Raw genomic sequence first — 19,477 nt, 5'->3', positions numbered from 1 at the left:
TAAAGCTCTCACTTTAGGCCGGGTGCAGTGGCTCACGCCTGTAATCCTAGCTCTCTGGGAGGCCAAGGCGGGCGGATTGCTCGAGGTCAGGAGTTCAAAACCAGCCTGAGCAAGAGCGAGACCCCGTCTCTACTATAAATAGAAAGAAATTAATTGGCCTACTGATACATACAGAAAAAATTAGCCGGGCATAGTGGTGCGTGCCTGTAGTCCCAGCTACTTGGGAGGCTGAAACAGTAGGATTGCTTGAGCCCAGGAGTTTGAAGTTGCTGTGAGCTAGGCTGACGCCACGGCACTCACTCTAGCCTGGACAACAAAGCGAGATTCTGTCTCAAAAAAAAAAAAAAAAAAAAAAGCTCTCACTTTAAAATAATAAAACTTGTCAGAGGCCAGGTGCGGTGGCTCACGCCTGTATTCCTAGCACTCTGGGAGGCCAAGGCGGGCAGACTGCTCGAGGTCAGAAGTTCGAAACCAGCCTGAGCAAGAGCGAGACCCTGTCTCTACTATAAATAGAAAGGAATTAATTGGCTAACTAATATATATAGAAAAAATTAGCCAGGCATGGTGGCACATGCCTGTAGTCCCAGCTACTCGGGAGGCTGAGGCAGAAGGATCGCTTGAGCCCAGGAGTTTGAGGTTGCTGTGAGCTAGGCTGATGCCATAGAACTCACTCTAGCCTGGGCAACAAAGTGAGACTCTGTCTCAAAAAATAAATAAATAAATAAATAAACAAACTTGTAAGGGTCAGAAATATCAGAGCAGTGACCAGTCATTAATAATGACAATTGAATTAGAATGTAAATCTGACTTTTACCTTGTCCATTGACCATTTGTCATGGGAATGTTCTGCATATTTGTTAATGAAGTATTCCAACTTCTCAGGAATTGTAATACTATGAAAAAAGTAAAGAACAAAACCTTGATTTTCACAGAATTTACAGGAAATCATATTAATAATTTACTCACAGCTTATGAATACTTAGATCCTAATAATGTATAACTGTTAAAAAATAGTTTTAACAAAGTATTATTTTTTCATATTTTCAGAATATAAAAAATCAAGCAGATAATAGTCTATCTGCTCATTTTATGTTGATTCATATGTCAAAGTATAAATATAACAAATTAAATATATAATAATTATTATTAAACATTTAAATTAAAATAATTAAAATATATTCAAAGATGAGGACAACAGACTACATAGAAAACATAAAACAAACCCTAAGTCAAGATATGGTTAGACTCATTAAGCTTAAAGACACATTTCTCTCCCTATTTCTTCTTTGAAGTTCTCCCTGTTTGACTTAAGTCTCTTCTGTAACAACTACAAAATGGAAAAAAGACGGCTGAAATATAATCTGTTTAAATTAATTTCATACTACTAGTGATGTGTTAATAATTTTAAATATTAATAGCCCATTTATAATGTTCTAAATGTTATTGACTATAGGGAAAAGTAACTAACCAACTCATGTTTTATGATTTTGATAATATTTATTCTTGAGTCCTTTCATGTGTAAATATTTAATCTTTTGAACAGATGCTGAGTGCATGCAACTGATGACCAAGTTTGATGGTAAATGTAAGACTTGGGAACATCAAATATATGTATGAATGGAAAATTAAATAGACATCTCTATAACTCCATTCATTAATGAATATAACTTATTAAAGCAATTAACATTGAGAATAAAATTCTAAATAAAACCAAGAATAATAAGATGATTTACTGTTCTTTTCCAGCAAAGTTATCGGTAAGTGAACTACAGGACATATTAAGAAGCAATATATAAAAATCACAATCATATAGAAATTTTTGATATTGCCATGTAAATCTATATCTGTTAAGTCCCCAAAGAGGCAGACCTAGGTAAATTAATATACATGCCCATACCTGTTAATTAATTGGATTTAACACCAAAACCATGACATTGTTCTGATGTTATTTTAAAATCCTGGATTATATCATATGTTAGCAAACCACAAACTTACCCATGTAGGAATGTGAACATGTGATATTTTGGTTTACTTACTTTGGAAGAGATACAAAAAATCAATTAGATAAGCCAAATACTGGGGCGGGGGAGGACAGAGAGTGTCTTCTCACAGGACTGTCATCAAATACCAAACATGCAAATTTAAGACATTATCAAACTAATGGCATACCACTAAGGTTGAAATTTTTATCTGGTTATGGAAGCTAACCCAGCTGGGGCCACTCAGAAACCTCAAAGCTGCATTCCCAAGCAAATTCAGAAGCCGTGGATAATAACTACCAAGGGACTACCTTGCTAAAACTGATCTTGCTGAGTCACCCCGGAATCAGTAAGAATATGTGGCATGAAGAGCAGCTTTCCGTACAAATGGAGAGCCATGGTCCTACTTAAAGACAGTAACGACAACAACAAAATGCTGAGACTTCAATCACCTGAAGTACCCAAACATTCTTTCTGTAGAATAATTTATGCAACTAAGTACATGTAAGAAGTTTCACAATGTGGAGTAATATTGTTTTAGCTTTAGTCAAACTGCATTGTAAGTGCATGCTAAATCTTCCACAAAAATTCTCATTTGAGATCCCCTTCAATCTCATGCTGTGCTTGCTGAGGTGCAACGTGGGCTATTAACCCTGTGCCTTGCTGAGATGCAGTGAAGGGAGAAGTGAGTCCCTGGCACTCGTACACAACAGCTTTGCAGTGCATGCTGGGATTATCTTAAGTAAAAGATGCTATACAGAGGTTGTATAAATAACCATTTAGGGTAAATTTTCAACTAAAAATATAACTAATATACTTTCTTAATTCTTATTATAGATGCTACCATGTAGTTACATATAGAAAATCCTAATTATATTAAGAGTATCCTAGAAGGTACATCTTATCTATTTCTGAGATTAGTATAATCATTATTACTATCATTTGATAAATTAAAGGAACCCCTATTAAAAGGATACCAATTCAAAGGGGGCATGTATTAGAGAAAGTTCGCTTTAGTACCTTATTCAATTTCAGACTTCACACATCATTTACAATAAAAATCTGCTGCAATAGAAAGAGTCCATACTTTGAGGTATCAACAGGTTGTGGGTTAAAGTTCCCTTCAGAATCCATTGATGACTGTTTTTCCATCATACTGACATAATTTGACTCCATGTAGTCTGGAGGCAAAGCTCCCGCAACTGCACTCAGGCAAGGCAGTGCCAGTTTGAAAAGTTCTTGTTCATATTTCTGGGAAAAAAATGGAGGACCAAAAAAAAATTATTATTATATGGCAAAAGTTGTCAGTATGATCATCATGGCTGATACAATGTAGTAGAAGAAAATCTGCATTATCCTGGGCTAACTTAACTCCCTGATGATTCTTTGGAAAATGGAACATACAGCCTGAAATCCCATCAAACATAAGAGAAACTGCAGTAAGACTTACTGCAGTTACAGCTTTTTCAATATATTTGCTTTTTCAATATATTTGAAATGATGCAGACTTCAATATTCTAATATTGCATATAAAATGTCTTTAGGATATAAATATAATTTCAATGAGTACTACATTCTTTACACTTAGTTATAGATTATTGCTGCCCTATGTTAAAATTACTATATGTGAAGGATAACATTCCAGAGAGTGAGAAATTTTAACTGATCTATGCTGCATTTCAAAGGCATGAAAAATTCTGAACTGGGAAAAAATTCTATAGGAAGTATGCATAATAAAAATTCCTGGGAAAATGTATTTGTATATTAACTATATAATTAGTTAAATTTGTAGTTATAGATTTTCTAAAAAATTAAAAATAATCATTTCAAATATTATCTCATTTTAAATGTTCAATTTTAAATAAATTTTATAATGCTTTTAAAAATACCTATGCATTAGTTTTAAAGGATTCAGTTTATAAAAGGAAACTCAGTAAGAAAAAGCATCAAAATGTAGCTGCCAAATATAATCACAGATAACTTTCCCCCATTATGTAGCAAACTTATGGTTACACTACTCCAATCATCTTAATAATATCTATCTGGGAATTCAAACAGATTTTGATTCATTTAAGCATGAACATACAAAATATGATCTTCAGATTTTTCTCTGAAATCACTACCCTCCAGTCATCTGAAAATATATGAGCCATTCATTATAAATATGGCAACTATGAGAGGATGTCACATATACAAAGCAACATAGAGTGTAGGTATTTAAATCTCCATAGCAGCAAAGCAGGAGAAGTTAGTAGATCACTGGAATATAATAATTGTATAGTATTTTATATTTTTATATTCAATATAATTTCATCAGGCTTTATAAGATTGCAGATGTGACTACAGAGAGTTTGAGTCTAAGTGAGTCCAAATGCACCAGAAACTTATAAACCATGTGCAGAATTTCCTGAACTGCCGAGCCATATTAAATTCACAAATAGTGTCATGATCACAAGGAAAATGCCACCATAATGATTAAGAAAAATCATATAAATAGTATTCTCAACATTTGTTATTAAGTCGAGAAAAGAGAAAAAAGTAAAGAAAGCTCTGTAAGTTTGATAGTATTCCTGGTGGAATAATCTCTTACCCAGGACCTATGCCTTTTTATTATTTTAGCAATACAAATAACTCCACAAAACATTAAATTACCTTTTGAGACAGGGCATCAAAAATGCCCCAGAACAGTTTTCTTGATAAATGAAGTTCTTCTTCTGAGGCAGCACCAAAGTTTCCCCACCCTCCAGGTAGGCAGTAATATTTCCAGCATCTTTCATAGTGATTTGTCAGCAGCTACGTGGGAAACAATTATAAAAGCAGTGAGCTAAAAGACATCTTTTATATTTTTTTCCCATTTCCCCTCATTCTAATGTTATGCAATAAGGTAAACTGAAGTAAAACTGCTCAATCCCATATGAATTCTCTTGGAGAATACTGCCACCTTGTATACTACGTGTCTTTAAAATGTAACACTGATCACAGTATGAAGACCAAACACCAAGTTTTACAAATGGCTGTATACTGAATAGCATTCTTTATGGGGTGGTTGTGTATCTAATGACGGATCCCTGATTTCTACTTCAGTTGTTATCATTTACTCACAATTTTATGAACACTTATCTCGAAATTCATGTGTAGAACAAAGGGATTGATGCCAGCGTGCCCCAGAAGCACAATAAGGGAATTATACATCTGTGATTATTTTTTCTCCCACTCTGTCTTATCTGACACACTTTATGATTTGTCTCAAAACTCGCTTCTCTAAGTTGCAAAACTGCTTTTACCTGAATCCTTTCTTTATCTATACTTCTTTGGTGTTATGGATGCAATTTATTATCTGAGTGTTTACCTTGCCTCTCAGGTTTTCACCTATATATTATACATTGTTTGGAACTAAACTGGAAGCTCAAAGACAAGGTAGCTCTTTGGATAATTTATTCTTGGTCTGTATTTTTCAAATTAATAACATGATCTGTATTAATTGACTATAAATATTTGGTCTCTTTTCTATATCTAAGGAAGAAAATAAATTTTAAGGATTATTGTCATTAAAGCCAATGATACCTCTTATTATTGAAATATTTCATTTCAGTCTTCCATTCAGTAATAAAACACTAATATATCCACACATGCACAGAATTTAGGAATCTCAGATGATGAAATATTGAAATCTAATTTGCTTGGCAAACATGAGACTGTATCTTTTTCAGGGATTTGTCCAGCTCATTTGTATTAACAAAATTATGTATGACAAAAGCTATTCCAGATAATAAAAACTGTAAAAATGGGATTTATTTTGTATCAGGAATATAATTTACTACATTCACTAATTTTTCTAGACTTAATATTTTTTTATTTTGTATTTTTTTTAATTTCAAAATATTATGGGGGTACAAATGTTTTGGTTACATGGATTGCTTTTGTACTGCTTGAGTCAAAGTTATAAGTGTGCCCATCACCCAGATAGTGCACATTGTATACTGAGTACACGTGGTGTTTGTTTTTCCATTCTTGGCGATGCTTCACTTAGGAGGATGGTCTCCAGTTCCACCCAGATTGTTGCAAAAGGTATTAATTCATTTCTTAAGGCTGAGTAGTACTCCATAGTGTACATATACCACATTTTATTAATCCACTCGTGAATTAATGGGATCTAGATTTAATTAAACCAAAATCAATTCTCAAGAGGAAGATTATTTTTGCTAAGTATCTAGGCATGCTTAGCGCAACAGCTCAAAAAATAGACTGATTCATATTTCATACCTCTTTCCTACAGCACTATTACTGGGTAGCCATTAGGAAAAAATCATGGCTACCAAATGGCACTGTAGAGTGGTCACCTATAAAACGTCCATTACATTACTATTATATACAACCCTGACGCACAGACTATATCCTGAGACTAGAATAGTGAATGACAGGAAAATACTCTCAACTCAGTAAGACAGAATGAGACTTAATTGTGAAGAGAACAGTAAAGTTGGGCAGAGAAAGTATCAGTGGCTTTTCTATACCATCTGACAAACTGTAACTGCATATACAGAGAGGTCATTTTTGAGCTCTAGTAAGTGGTAATTGGAACCTGCCATGTGATTACTAACTCAGAATACATTGTTTTGAAGCCTGCTTTTTATCCCTGGAGGCTGCTAATAATGTTTTGGGCGAGGCCTATTACCATGTTTTCCAGCTTACGAGTATCTTGGCTTCTCTTCTTGTGGGTCTGTTTTTCCCCACTGATGTCTATTTCCATTGATTTCCATGGAAATCAGTCTTAGGATGTCTATGATCTTTTATCACTTGCTTATTTAAAGTTGATATATACATTGCTATAACTCATATGCCCATTTCAACAACTGAATATTGAAAATCTTCCAGCACCAATGACCTGGCATGATATATCTAAGAGATGCACACGTTATAGCAGGAAATCAAGTCAGAGTAACCAGTAATCAAGTAACTACAAACATTTCCTGTATTTACCTTAAGAGGCATCTTTGCATGTTCATTTAATAATGGAACATCAAATACTAATCTTCTGAGTAAGTGCTGCATCATCGAAGGTCTCAACTGGCTGTTGGAACAAAGTTAATTTTAATAAGGAAGAGAGATGTGCCTAAGTAGATAGATAATTCATTAGACTAACATATAAGCCAAGAACATGTATCTATAGCTCCCTGCAGATGGTATTAATTAGGTGTTTCTAGTCCAAACATTAGCCAAGAGTTATTTAATTTTCTATGAGGTTACATTTCCCAACTCATCTATATTCCCAGATCTGAAGGCTACCCTTTCTTTGCTATAGATGTTTCTCTTCTGCTCTTTTTCTTCCTAAAACACTCAAAACCACAGAACTTACTACCTCCTAAGACCATCCTCTATTAATTTTAGTAAATGCCTCTTCCCTCACTGCAATGGATGGCAGATGAAGAGAAGCAGAAACAAGAGAGCATACAGGAACAGGAGGAGGGAAAAAAAGAGTGAAATAGCAATTTTGCCAGAGGAAGAAGAAAGGGAAAACTAACACATGGTGAATATACATTGTGTCTGGCAACACTAAGCATTTCACCTCATTTAATATTTAGAAAAACTCTGAGAGTGGTATATTGATTCCATTCTGCAGAATGTTAAGGCAGGAACATTACAGAACTCCTCTCCCTGTGTCCTACTTTCCTCAGTCTCATCTGGCTCTCGATGCACACACTCCCCTATGAATGAAAACCTGGTTCCCCCATGGACTGCAGGCTACAAGCCTTCACCTCCAAGAATTCCTGAGCAATTAGAAGGCAGCCATCTCCTCATAGGGGGCTTGAAAAACTGTCACCTTCATTGTCAAAACTTCAGCAAGGGGAAATACGTTTCTGATTTTCACAGACATTTGAACACGTCTATCCATCCCCAGGACATGGTTTTCCAGATTAGAAGAAATACACAACCTTCATCATTGCCACACATAAATATGCTTTAATGTTACATTGTATCATTTTTATATTTAGTAAGTCCTCTTCTCTCTTCTAGATGAGGAATTAAAATCACTATGCACAGTCAAAATAGTGGAAAGGGGAGAATCTATCAATATTACCTAAAGTGGCCAGGGACTTCTGACACAATCACTCCCCACTCCCAACATCCAGAACAGTGTCCTCTACTAACTGGTCAAATGCTACGTCCAATAGCTAGGTGCCCTAGGGAGGCTTGGAGGAACACTGAAGGCGACCAGGAGGCAAGGGCACTCCCAGGAGACTCATATCTCTTAGTACGCAAGACTACCCAAAATGAAGTAATTGTTTGGTACAAAAATTGTTCTAAAAATTCAAAAAAGTTGTCAAAGACCATATCATAAATTATCTTTCTTAAAGAAGAAAGTCTGGGCATAGAGTCCATCGCCCACTTACCCACAAATAGAGAGCAAACAAACTTCTATGGAATCCCGTTGAGCTTTGGTAAGCGAGCAGCCCTTAGAAAGTCTATACACAGTATGAAGCAATGAGTCAATGAGGGAAGCGTGGTGCTCCGTGCCAGCAAAAAGAGGGGCACATCTTGTTAACAAAGGCAAGACGGCTGTGCAAAGGTACCGATTGAGGGCCAAGGCCATGTCTGTAGCACTCAGAGCAGCCTAAAAAGGAATTAGAGAGTAGAAAGCCATTTGTGTTTGACAGTGGACAATTTTCAAAGGGATCGACCGGTTGACACACAATTTCACTTTCTAGAAAATGACAACAGTATGGGAAACAGAAATGTATTCATTATTTATATCTTTAAGTGTATTTTATAGGCTGTTTACCACTAAAAACAATCAATTATCAATTGTTCATAAATACATTAAAAAAATGAATGAAATGAAACCTATCTCCTTAAAAGGCCCAAGAGGTTCTGGTTCTTTCATAAAATATCCATAGTAGTGTCAATGTAAGATAAGGACACTTATGATATTAAAGATATGAGTGTTTTCTTTTGCTAGGGGAAGAGAAAGGTGCTTATTCTCATAACATATCTCATATTCATAAATTCTTTTTGAACTCTATTTATTAATAATATTCATATTTCTGCTCACGTCCATCAGCACCAAAAACCAAAGGTTGAGTGTATTACTATGTTATCATCTATACTATTTAGACTCAGAATTTCAAGTAAACACACCCAACAACAAGAAAAAAGAAATTGCCGTTTCAGTTTTATGATTCTTCTGTCTTAGATTTCATGAAAGAGCTATTATCAGCTTAAGATCTGATTTCTCCTGAAATCAAAAAGGTCCATTTAATTGATAAAATAAATAAATCAATAAGAGCAGATATTACTATAACTGCTATAACAACATTCGGAACTTCAGCTTATTCCACGATGTTTCAAAGAGCCAAACATTTACACTGACAATGGCAGATTCCCTACGTGAATCACCCGATACACAAGATAGATTTTAAGCTGTCTGTACCTTAACAAATGAAGACACCAGGCTGCTGCTGTCACTGGCATGACTCAATTAAATCTTAATTCTTTAAATCTTCTATTAAATCTTAATATTTTAATTGCTTTTATTAATATTGAGAAGCATAACAGTTCGGGCCTATTTAGAGATCAATACTGAACCAAGGTTAACAGGAGTCCCTATGACCTCCCACATCAGAGATATATGAACTTCTTATTGATTTCCATAGCACCTTATCAGAATTCTTATCATACTCTTCAGGTCGGCAGCGTCTTGAGGGTGTCAGTTTAACTATTCAGTGGATTCTTTTGAGGACATAGTCTATTTTATCTATACCGCTTGCCTGGAAATATAACAGGTACTCAATAAATGTTTGTTGCTAATGAACAAGTGAATGAATATATATATGAGCAACTATCATCACGCATAGATTGAAGCACGAAAAGTGGAAGGAGTCAATTGCTCAACTCATACCGTGTCTAAAGAAGCAGCAGCCCGGAGATCTGGCAGAAAGCCAACCTCGAGAAGATGGAGGAGGAAATCTTGAACCTCAATTCCATAGACCCTGTCAAGGAATAAAACCATGGCTGCCTTGTGATCTGGGCAAAACCCCGCGGACATGTCAGGTTCCACCACATTCCCATCTAAAAGAGAGAAGTGAATGTCGGTGTCAATGGCCGTGAGGTAAGTGGGACAGATTACAAATGGCTTCTTTCCTGGCTGCTCATGTTTTAACACACTGACTGCCACACTAGAAATCATTTTTTTTACCCCCTTGGGGCCATGGTGTTTTATTAGGAAAACAGAATAAAAACTTTGAAAACAAATGACCCTTTCTAATTTAATGAGAAATGTGTTATTTTTTATTGTTTTCTGTGCATGAGTTATATGCAATTAAATTGTCAATATTAATTGTAACAATAAGAACATCAACAAGGAAGATTTTCATGAACCGACTGCAGGGATTTGCCCAGGGTCCACCCATCATGTAACATGTATGCGGCGGCATGGCAGTGTGAGCTGCCTGCGCAACACACAGCTCTCAAGGGAAAGAGACGTGTGAGTTACATATGCTTCACAAGGCCCTGGGCTCAAAACTAGCCTGAGTTAAATACAACTCACAAGGCAGTTAATGTGTTAAATAAAGTTATCAATGAAATTGTTTTCTGTTCTTCTACTATCCTCAAGTGAGCACAGAAGTGGCTGAGGAAATATGGTGGTGCAATTTAGATCCAAGGTTATCTAAATGTTATCTGGGCATCCACTTGTTAACTGCACACATGATAAAGACATAGTATTATGTTAGATACTGAGAAGAGACAAAAAGATATCTAAAATCTACCCCGTAAAATTAGGAGTGAATACTATGGAGAGTTAAAATGTAAAGTAGGGATTTTCACTCTTTTCAAGAAGGAGAGCCTCTCTGAAACATTAATAAAGCTCTTGCACCCCTATGTAATAATCTTGGTACGTTTACATTTTCATGGTTTAGAACAGTAACAAAATGAGGAAACCAGTATAGCTTTCATATAAAATATGTTTCATTAATCACAAAAGCATTTACCACCATTTAAAACATATGTGAGAGTCATATCATTTTGTCTATCAATGCTCAAATGCCTATATAGGTCACTGCAACCTCAAACTCCTGGGCTCAAGTGATCCTCCTGCCTCAGCCTCTCAAGTAGCTGAGACTACAGACATGCACCACCATGCCTGGCTAACATTTCTATTTGTAGAGATGGGGTCTTGCTATGGTGTCCATGCTAGTGTTGAACTCCCGGCCCCAAGCAATTCTCTTGCCTTGGCCTTTCAGAGTGTTAGGATTACAGGCGTGAGCCACTGCACCCAACCAGATTCTATTGTTTTAACAGATAGCTAAGGAAAAGACAAGCCTAAGGAAAAGATAAGCTGACTGACTGAACCTAATATAAGCTTTGTTTTCTAAACACTCATTCGAGTAGACATACATTTTAATGAATGTCACAACAACATCTGCTTGGGGCTCAAGAGTCATTGATTAGCTATAATTGCTGTTTCATTTTCACCATCCCCTCAAATGCACTGTAGAACAACAAAGCTCTGGCTTTACTCTGTGGTACCTGCTGTATTCATCTACCTGAAATTACTGTCTCAGACAAGGTGACCAAATCTGCCTGGGTCAAAAGCTGCAAGATTAAGTGCTTGCCCCTCAAGTTTTATGAACTCCTCCCTCTTTCATTATTATTTAGGGCATACTTTAGGTCTAAAATGAATGATTCAAATGTTTGAGGAAGGCCTCAGCTAATACTGAGAGGGGAAAATATCAATCTTTAGAGGCAAACCTCACATACTAAATATAGAACACATCATAACCATTATTACTGCCACTTTGTGATGCTTACAGACCAACTGCACTGTCATTGAAGCTGAGAAAGAAATATTAATGGTATCACTTTTACAGTGAATGCATAGCCACAATAAAGCTAAGTGCATAGCCACAGTAATATAAAAATATACAACTTTCTGTCTACATTCTCTACGAAAGGAAAGCAGTAAAAGAAAAATGCAGAAATTTAACAATGACTGATGGATTGCATTTAAAAGTTAATGTTCATTGCGACTGGGATAGTCACCAAAAAAACCCTTTCATTCCCAATGTAGATAATATACTGCATATTTCTGAAGAAAAAGAATCCTAAAATATCATTATTAGAACACAATTAAATAGAAGAGGAAAGAAAGCAACTTTAAAACTCTTGAAGGCTAGTAAAGGCTGATGACTGGAGGAAATGAGGGGATACATGGAGATGTTGGGGCCAATTCTGGAAGGGACCCCTGGGCATTCTCACAGTCTGTGTTCTTGGTTCTTATTAATGTTACCACTATATTTAGCATTTCCTTATTTCCTAATCTGTATGTCACTGGTTATTCTTACCTTTGTCCTGATGCAACTATTATGTATCCATAATAATTATAAATTTTAAAAAAGAAGTATCATGCAATAGCATGTTATCAGCACTAAGAAAATATAGGGGAAGGAAAAGATATTTTACTTAAGTAAATGAACTTGAGTTAGAAGAGAGGTACAAACAAAACAATGGTGAGCTGTAGATGCACAAAGAAAAGAAACTGACTCAGGTATGGATGACATAGGTAAGGGATAGTTTTTAATTTACAACTTTCCCTAAAACCATGAGTGTTCAATTATTATTGCAGTTTTGTCACCTTAAGGATTTGGAGTTGTCAGGTTAGCACACGTGAGACTGTACTTTCTCATAATCATATCATTGACAAGGAGGGTGAACTACCTTCAGGTATATAGTTATTACCTTCATTCTAGATTTGAGCTATTATAGCCTGCCTTCTCTGGGACAAAATTAATGAAACATAAGAATTACATCGAACATATATTTCCTAACCTAAATTATATTTTTATTCTAAAGTTAAAAGTTTATATAAAAATGATTTATGCATAAATATCCAATAAAGTATTGAATACTGAAAAATACTGAAATTTGAAAAAGTAAAAATATATAATTTGGGATCTAACAACTCTTAGTTATCTTTGATAATTCCTCCAATCTTTTTAAACATTTTCTCCTTAGTTTTGAAAGAAGACTTCTTTCACCACACAGGGAATGTTTAAATCTAATTCAAAAGCTATCATCATTGCTTTGAAAACAAAAGCAATGCAAGAAAGTGACAATGAAACTATCAAAATGCATAAATTAAGGAACTGAGGTCAAGAATGACAGGAAAATGGGGACCAAGGAACACACAGAAGGGGCATGACCTAAGACACTGGAGGTGCATATTTCTTCTTCTCTGGAAACTCTCTGCAATGTCATGTAAAAGAGAATTAAAGTCTCAATGCAGAGATTGCTGTTTAAAAACAATGGGAATAAAAAATATTTTATAAAATAACATACTTTATAGTTCTTTATTCTTTTAAAGAAACTTAAGTAGTATAGCCACACTCCAGGGAGGGGGAGGGAAGTATGGTAAGTACTGATAACATTAGAACATCATGTCATTGACCATCCTACTGAATTATGAGGAACAGAAGCTGGCCTTACCTTTGGCTATTGTGGGCATCTGAAAAGCGATGCTGATTACTCCCACCAAATCTCCCAGTGGAATCAGAGATCTCAAAATAGACCTGATTCTGATGGCTTCCCCCTTACCAGCATGAATCAACTACACAGGAAGAAAATTAAAGGAACATTAGAATGAATCACTTGGTGCAATCAATGTTGCAATTCTATCTAGGAAATCTGAAGTACAGGAATCCAAATCCAAAATAATTTTCTGTTACATACAAAGATAGTCCTCTCTCAGAGATGACTATTGTTTCAGGCTTACCTGCCCACACAGTTTTCACTGACTTCAGCATACGCAAAATTAAATATACTATAGTCTAGGACAGCTGGTTTATCTATAAGAACAATAGTTTTTATTCTCTTTGGGGGTGTTAAGATATATTGAGAATCTAATGGGTTTATGAATGTTTACACCTCTCCTCAAATTACATATAAATACCTATCTATAACATAAGCAATAATATTATACAAAGGAAAAATTATTATCTTTGCACCCTGAACATATACCAATGTTGATGACTGACTTAGCTTCTTTCTTACTTTGTGATGAGAAATTAACCACATGTCCATCTATATTCGACCCTGATTTCTCCCAAGGCTAGCTTTGCAATGTGGAAGAAATGGTGAACATAAACCCTCACAGTTCTTTCTAGTTCTTCTAGACTGACACAGGCTAATGAAGTCCCCACAGTGACTGTGGATCAAGATGGAGTCAAGAATCTCCGCGATTCTCTGAACAGATTGCATCCATTTCCTCCATCACCTTCAGGGTGTGAAACTCAAGCACAATATCTGACACATAGAAGGCCTCAACTAATACTTGTGAAGATGAATACATTTCAGAAACACCAAGGTTAGTCCCTTATTCATCCACTTAACTCCTCCTCTTAGTAGAATAAAAACTTCTATTTATTAGTATAATTTCTCTTCATTTTTCTCATCTTTTCACTGAGATGGGAAAAAGAACAAATATTGTAAGCAAGCTTTCTTTTTGTCTGTAATCACCCCCAGCAGACAAATGTTTGATAATATGCTCCCATTTATAGCACTAAGCTTAAAAAAAAATCTCATTAGCAGCAAAGATTACGTTTTTAAAAAAATCAGTCTCTAAGTTAGTTTTCTATCATTTCTAATGTTAGTTTTCTAACATTTCTCCATTTTGTGATTCCTCTCTGTTCACACAAAAAAAGAGTATATCAAGTAAGTTTTAACCTATGGGTATGAAAGAAAGAACCCACAAAAACTAAACTGAACCCAAACAAACACGGATACTAAGGGCGGGGAGAAAGAGGTTCTCTATAAGAAAAGCCCTCTGGCTTCATGCTCATCCCCATTTAGAAACGTACATGTAGTTCTTAATCCTTCTGCACTAGCATCAGTCTACGTGTTTCAAACTCTGGGTTTGTGTCTCATTAAAAAGTCTAGAAGCTAATTTGATGGGCCCTCATTAGGATTTTTTAAATGCATATGACAGAACAACACAGCATCAACTAGAATAAAATGAAAAAGAAAATATCAGAATGTATTGTGGAGTAAATAAGTATTATTCCATGAAACTTTAATTTCATTTTGGTCAAAAAGTTTTAGAAAACACTCATCTACATGGTCTGAAGAGCTCTTATTCTCCCTGCACCCACCACTTCTGGCGTTACTTGTCCCTAAACCAAGGGCAAATACACAGAGCTAAATATTGCACAAAAGAAAATGACTTTTGGGCAGAGTGGTTGCTTTCTGCATGTATTCTAATAGGAGAGGAAATTGTGTAGAGAAGATATATTATTTTCTTCTTAAAATGAGGGGAGGTTGTATGAGTTTTAGAGATATATGAGTTAACTAAGTATCCTATTAATGATGTATACTGAAATCTCATTACTAATTTTTACAACCAAGAAGACATTTCCAACTACACAAACATTTGTTCAGCAATTAGACTGCAGCTATTATTTCTAATGGAGCATGAAGATTGCTGGTTTTGGATGCCGCTGTGAGCTTTGCCAGCTCCTGAGCCCCAAAGCTCCTGAGCCCCAAAGCACTCACGTGCATCTCAGGAGCACAGCGTCCTAAGAGGTCGATCAGAGCTGCGTAAAAGGTCATGATGGCGTTTCCCATGTGGATAGTGTCATCTTCTTCCTCTTCTGTGTCACTTTCATGGACATTTCAAAAGAAATAGAAAGCAAACGGGATAATTGACATTTCGTGGTAATTACATATCTCTCAGAACAAAAGGGATCACAGGGCAAAACATTCTTTTTCTTCCGATACTTTTCACATATGTTTTAAACTTACAGTGTGGCATTTTTAAAGGAAAATAACAATGGGTTAAAGATCAGATTTGAGATTCTGGTATTTAGTAGTAAGATTTGTTCAAAAGTGAAAAAGAGGAATTGCTAATTAGATGTATTCTGCTCCTTTCTAGTGGCAAAGAGTATATTAACGAAGAAATTTACTGATGAAAGGACTGTTAAGTTTAAGCAACTTTTGGAAATAGTGCACATGTAGAGAAACCGTGACAAAGATGTCGTACAAGATAGCATATGTAAGGCCCCCAATGCAGTGCTTTGCCCAGAGCAAGTACTGTATAAATGTTATTCCACTTCCTCACCTACCTCTATACCAACTACCTACCTCCCCACAAGCTCCCACCAAATAATCCAACACAGCTCCCTCCCCATCTCTGTGACAAAAACATAAATATTTATTATCTTGCTGATGAGTGACAAATCTGGATAACCCTGGAGGCTCCCGTAACCTCCTCTTTGGTAACTTCGCAGACAGCTGCCTCAGCCGGGCACAGCCATCTGCAGAGTGACAGCAAGGCCCTGTGGGACAACCTCATTCCTGGGCATGTGAGGCTGTTCCCAGGGCCCTTGGGTGCACACTCAATAGCGTGGTCCTGAAACACAGATCTCTGGATACATTTTCTGTGACTGAGAGAAACTTGGGGCTCCCTGGTTCCTCTATGGCTAACTGACAAACATGTCACATGGTGTGTGCAAGACAGGGAGTGCTCATCCTTGCTCTTGGTGTGCTCCCAGTCTGGAAATCTAGCTGTGGTGTGACGAGAACATTGACACCCAGTCTATATGTGAAAGAATGAGGGTTTGCAGGACTGCATGAATGCTACTACTTTTTGCTTGAAAATTTGCCCCCAGTAAAGGCCCCACATATAATTATATCTTTATCAGAGGCACTAGCAGTGTGATATATAACCCTGGTGAAGGACATTTACCTCCACAGATAAAATACCATGAAGGCACAAATAAACAACATGCCTGATTGACTATGTCCATTACTAGGATCTGGTATTAACAAAGTACACTGTGGAGAAATGTAAGATAGTGATTACCTCCCCATGTGTCTCCTGTAGCTTCACCAAGCATTCTACTCCTCACATAGACATCTTTACTTTACCAAAACATACCAGTTTAGCCAAGTCCCCCAATCTCTTGCTAAAGGTCTCTTTCTCTATTATCATAACAACACATTCTAACTTCCCACTGAACTCCAGTCCAAGTCTAAGGACTCACCCCCCATCATTTGTAACAACCCACTGTGTCCTAGTTCCCCTGGGAAAATTCACAAAATGCATCTCCTACAACCTAAATTTCTCTCTGCTAAATCTATACCATCTTCCTCAGCTCTCTGTCATTTAAATGCTTTCCAGCAACAAATTCCGTCCATTCTTCCAAGTCTATGATATTCTGTTTTCAAGGGGAGAAACCTTTAGTACCACAAGTTATATCAGAGTTCATAGAAAGCAAAATATGTTTTGTAAAATTTCAAGTCAAGTAGTATAAGTCACATGAGAGGGTGTGTATAATATCAGACCTACAGTGTTTTACTGGATCCACTAGTTGGGGAGGGACCATCTCGGGAAGGATCCTCGGCTATTTTTATGGCTTCTTCCATGGCTGCAAGGAGACCATTCCCACCTTCCCCTCTCAAAGCAGGACCAAAACACTCAGGCCTCCGAATGAGCAATCTCACCACAACATTTGCATTTTCTTCCACACTCTCCCCTAAGGTCAAATGGGGAAGATAAGTAAACAAATAATAATTATATAGATGTTCTGAGCAAATAAATGTTATGCTAATAATTTCTAATTTAAAAAAATAACTAAAACCCAAGGACATACTAGTAAAGCCAAAATTTAATCCAAGTTACTAGCTGTGTGTATGCAAGACGTAGTAGCAATTTTTTTTACTTAAAATTTTCAAAGTAAAACATTATGGAGGCATAACTACTCATTCTCATTAACTTGTTAATGGAAATGTCACAATCCTAACTACTTTTAGAATCCAATTTAAAAATAATGAGAATTAAGACACCTAAAGATTTTAAATAAAGTACTATCAAAACATTGTGTAACAAATTATTACAGTCAAAAAGCCCTATCAATTATGAAATATGCAATTTTTTACTAATACTCATGTTCCTTCATCAAAATGTGGGAACAAATTCTTGTTATGTGTACTGATTTTTAGGCAGTTTTAATAATAACCCTAAAAGACCTCAAGCAATCAGGTCCTACCATTACAGAAGACAGCAAATCTGAGAAAGTCAAGATATCTCTCTCCTTCAACTGGATTCCAGCCAATGTCTGGATAGCCTTTAGACACCAGCATCTGGCAACTCTGCAGCCCACAGCCAGCCAAATAACGAACTACCTACAAACAAGACGATTATCAAAGTATTATCCCTTGGATGAAAAGTCATTAACTGCTTACACTGGGTATGGTAAATGATATCCTCAAAGGATGGTCTAAAGCAAATGCAATTTTGCTAATTCTTTTTAATCTTATGATTATCCACTGAACTCCCTTTAGTAAAATCTTAGAATTAAGATATATTTAAAATATTGTAATGAGTGCCATCATAATAAAATATTTATGAACAAACCCTATGAAAGAAAAATATTACTGAATTTTATATCATTTGAGACACTGACCTACAAAAGTCATAGTATTTGATAAACTTCATAAATGACTAACAACCTCCAGCCCAATGTAATTGGATCCATCTTAGATACTGAAGGATCTAATCTGAGATGCAAAGTTTTGTTTTTTTTTTTTGTTTGTTTTTTTTTTGAGACAGGATCTCACTCTGATGTCCAGGTTCGAGTTCAGAGGCACAATCACAGCTTACTGTAAGCTCAAATTCCTGGGCTCAAGCAAGCCTCCTGCCTCAGCCTCCTGAGTAGCTTAGACCACATGTATATGCCACCCCACTCAGCTAATTTTTTTTTTTAATTTTTCGTAAAGACAGGGTCTCACTATGTTGCCCTGGCTGGTATTGGACTCCTAGCCTCAAGTGATCTTCCTGCTTCAGCTTCCCAAAGTGCTGGGACTATAAGTGTGAGCCACTGCACCTGGTCTGAGATGCAAAGATATTTTAAAGAGGTAAATTATTTCCAAAATGATATATCAATGTAATGGGGGAGCAGGTGTGAGAAGACACACAGAGAAAGAAAGAAAACCTAAGCTTAGATTCAAATGGCCTTGGCTCAAATCAGACCTACTTATTCTTATTGGATGTATCATTTTGGGACAGTGACTTATACTTTTTGAGCCAAAGTTTCAGGGACTGGAAAATTTGTGATAATACTACCCATTTTCAGCATTGTTGAAGTTAGCACATATATATTTCTGTCCAGCTTTACCTTTTAAAATATTTTTTATATGAATGTTGGCCCTTTGTAATATTTCATAAGATATTCAGTTTTAAAAGAAATCCCTAAAGAAGTTATTACCAATGGAAATGAGGCTTTTAGAGGGACAACTTAACAAATTGAGTTACATCCAGCTCAAGTTAAATGAGTTTTAAAAATAAGTAATACATCTAAAGGTGTTTTATACCAACTATATAGAGGTATAATTCATGTACAATAAAGTACTCTATTTCAAATATACAGTCAATGAGCTTTGAGAGATATATACAACTGTAAAAATGCACCACAATCAAAATGCAGAACATTTTTATCACTCCTCAAAGT

General features: G+C 36.0%; 1 protein-coding gene across 5 annotated transcripts in view; it reads right to left on the bottom strand.

Annotated features, from left to right (window-relative positions):
- RYR2 (ryanodine receptor 2) overlaps positions 1-19,477 on the bottom strand; it is a 644,030-nt gene that overhangs the window by 158,527 nt on the left and 466,026 nt on the right. For all 5 annotated transcript variants that reach the window (XM_075995501.1, XM_075995503.1, XM_075995502.1 and 2 more), the window contains 10 exons: positions 18,017-18,152; positions 17,317-17,503; positions 15,522-15,627; positions 13,461-13,581; positions 9,877-10,046; positions 8,372-8,592; positions 6,960-7,050; positions 4,632-4,772; positions 3,067-3,230; positions 815-893 (listed from right to left, as the gene is read on the bottom strand). In XM_075995501.1, the coding sequence (XP_075851616.1) occupies positions 815-893; positions 3,067-3,230; positions 4,632-4,772; positions 6,960-7,050; positions 8,372-8,592; positions 9,877-10,046; positions 13,461-13,581; positions 15,522-15,627; positions 17,317-17,503; positions 18,017-18,152 (1,416 nt within the window). The remainder of the gene's footprint in view (positions 1-814; positions 894-3,066; positions 3,231-4,631; positions 4,773-6,959; positions 7,051-8,371; positions 8,593-9,876; positions 10,047-13,460; positions 13,582-15,521; positions 15,628-17,316; positions 17,504-18,016; positions 18,153-19,477) is intronic.

Source organism: Microcebus murinus, chromosome 19 (assembly GCF_040939455.1).
Source record: "Microcebus murinus isolate Inina chromosome 19, M.murinus_Inina_mat1.0, whole genome shotgun sequence".
NCBI lineage: Eukaryota > Metazoa > Chordata > Mammalia > Primates > Cheirogaleidae > Microcebus > Microcebus murinus.
This window is presented reverse-complemented; position numbering and strand designations above follow the sequence as displayed.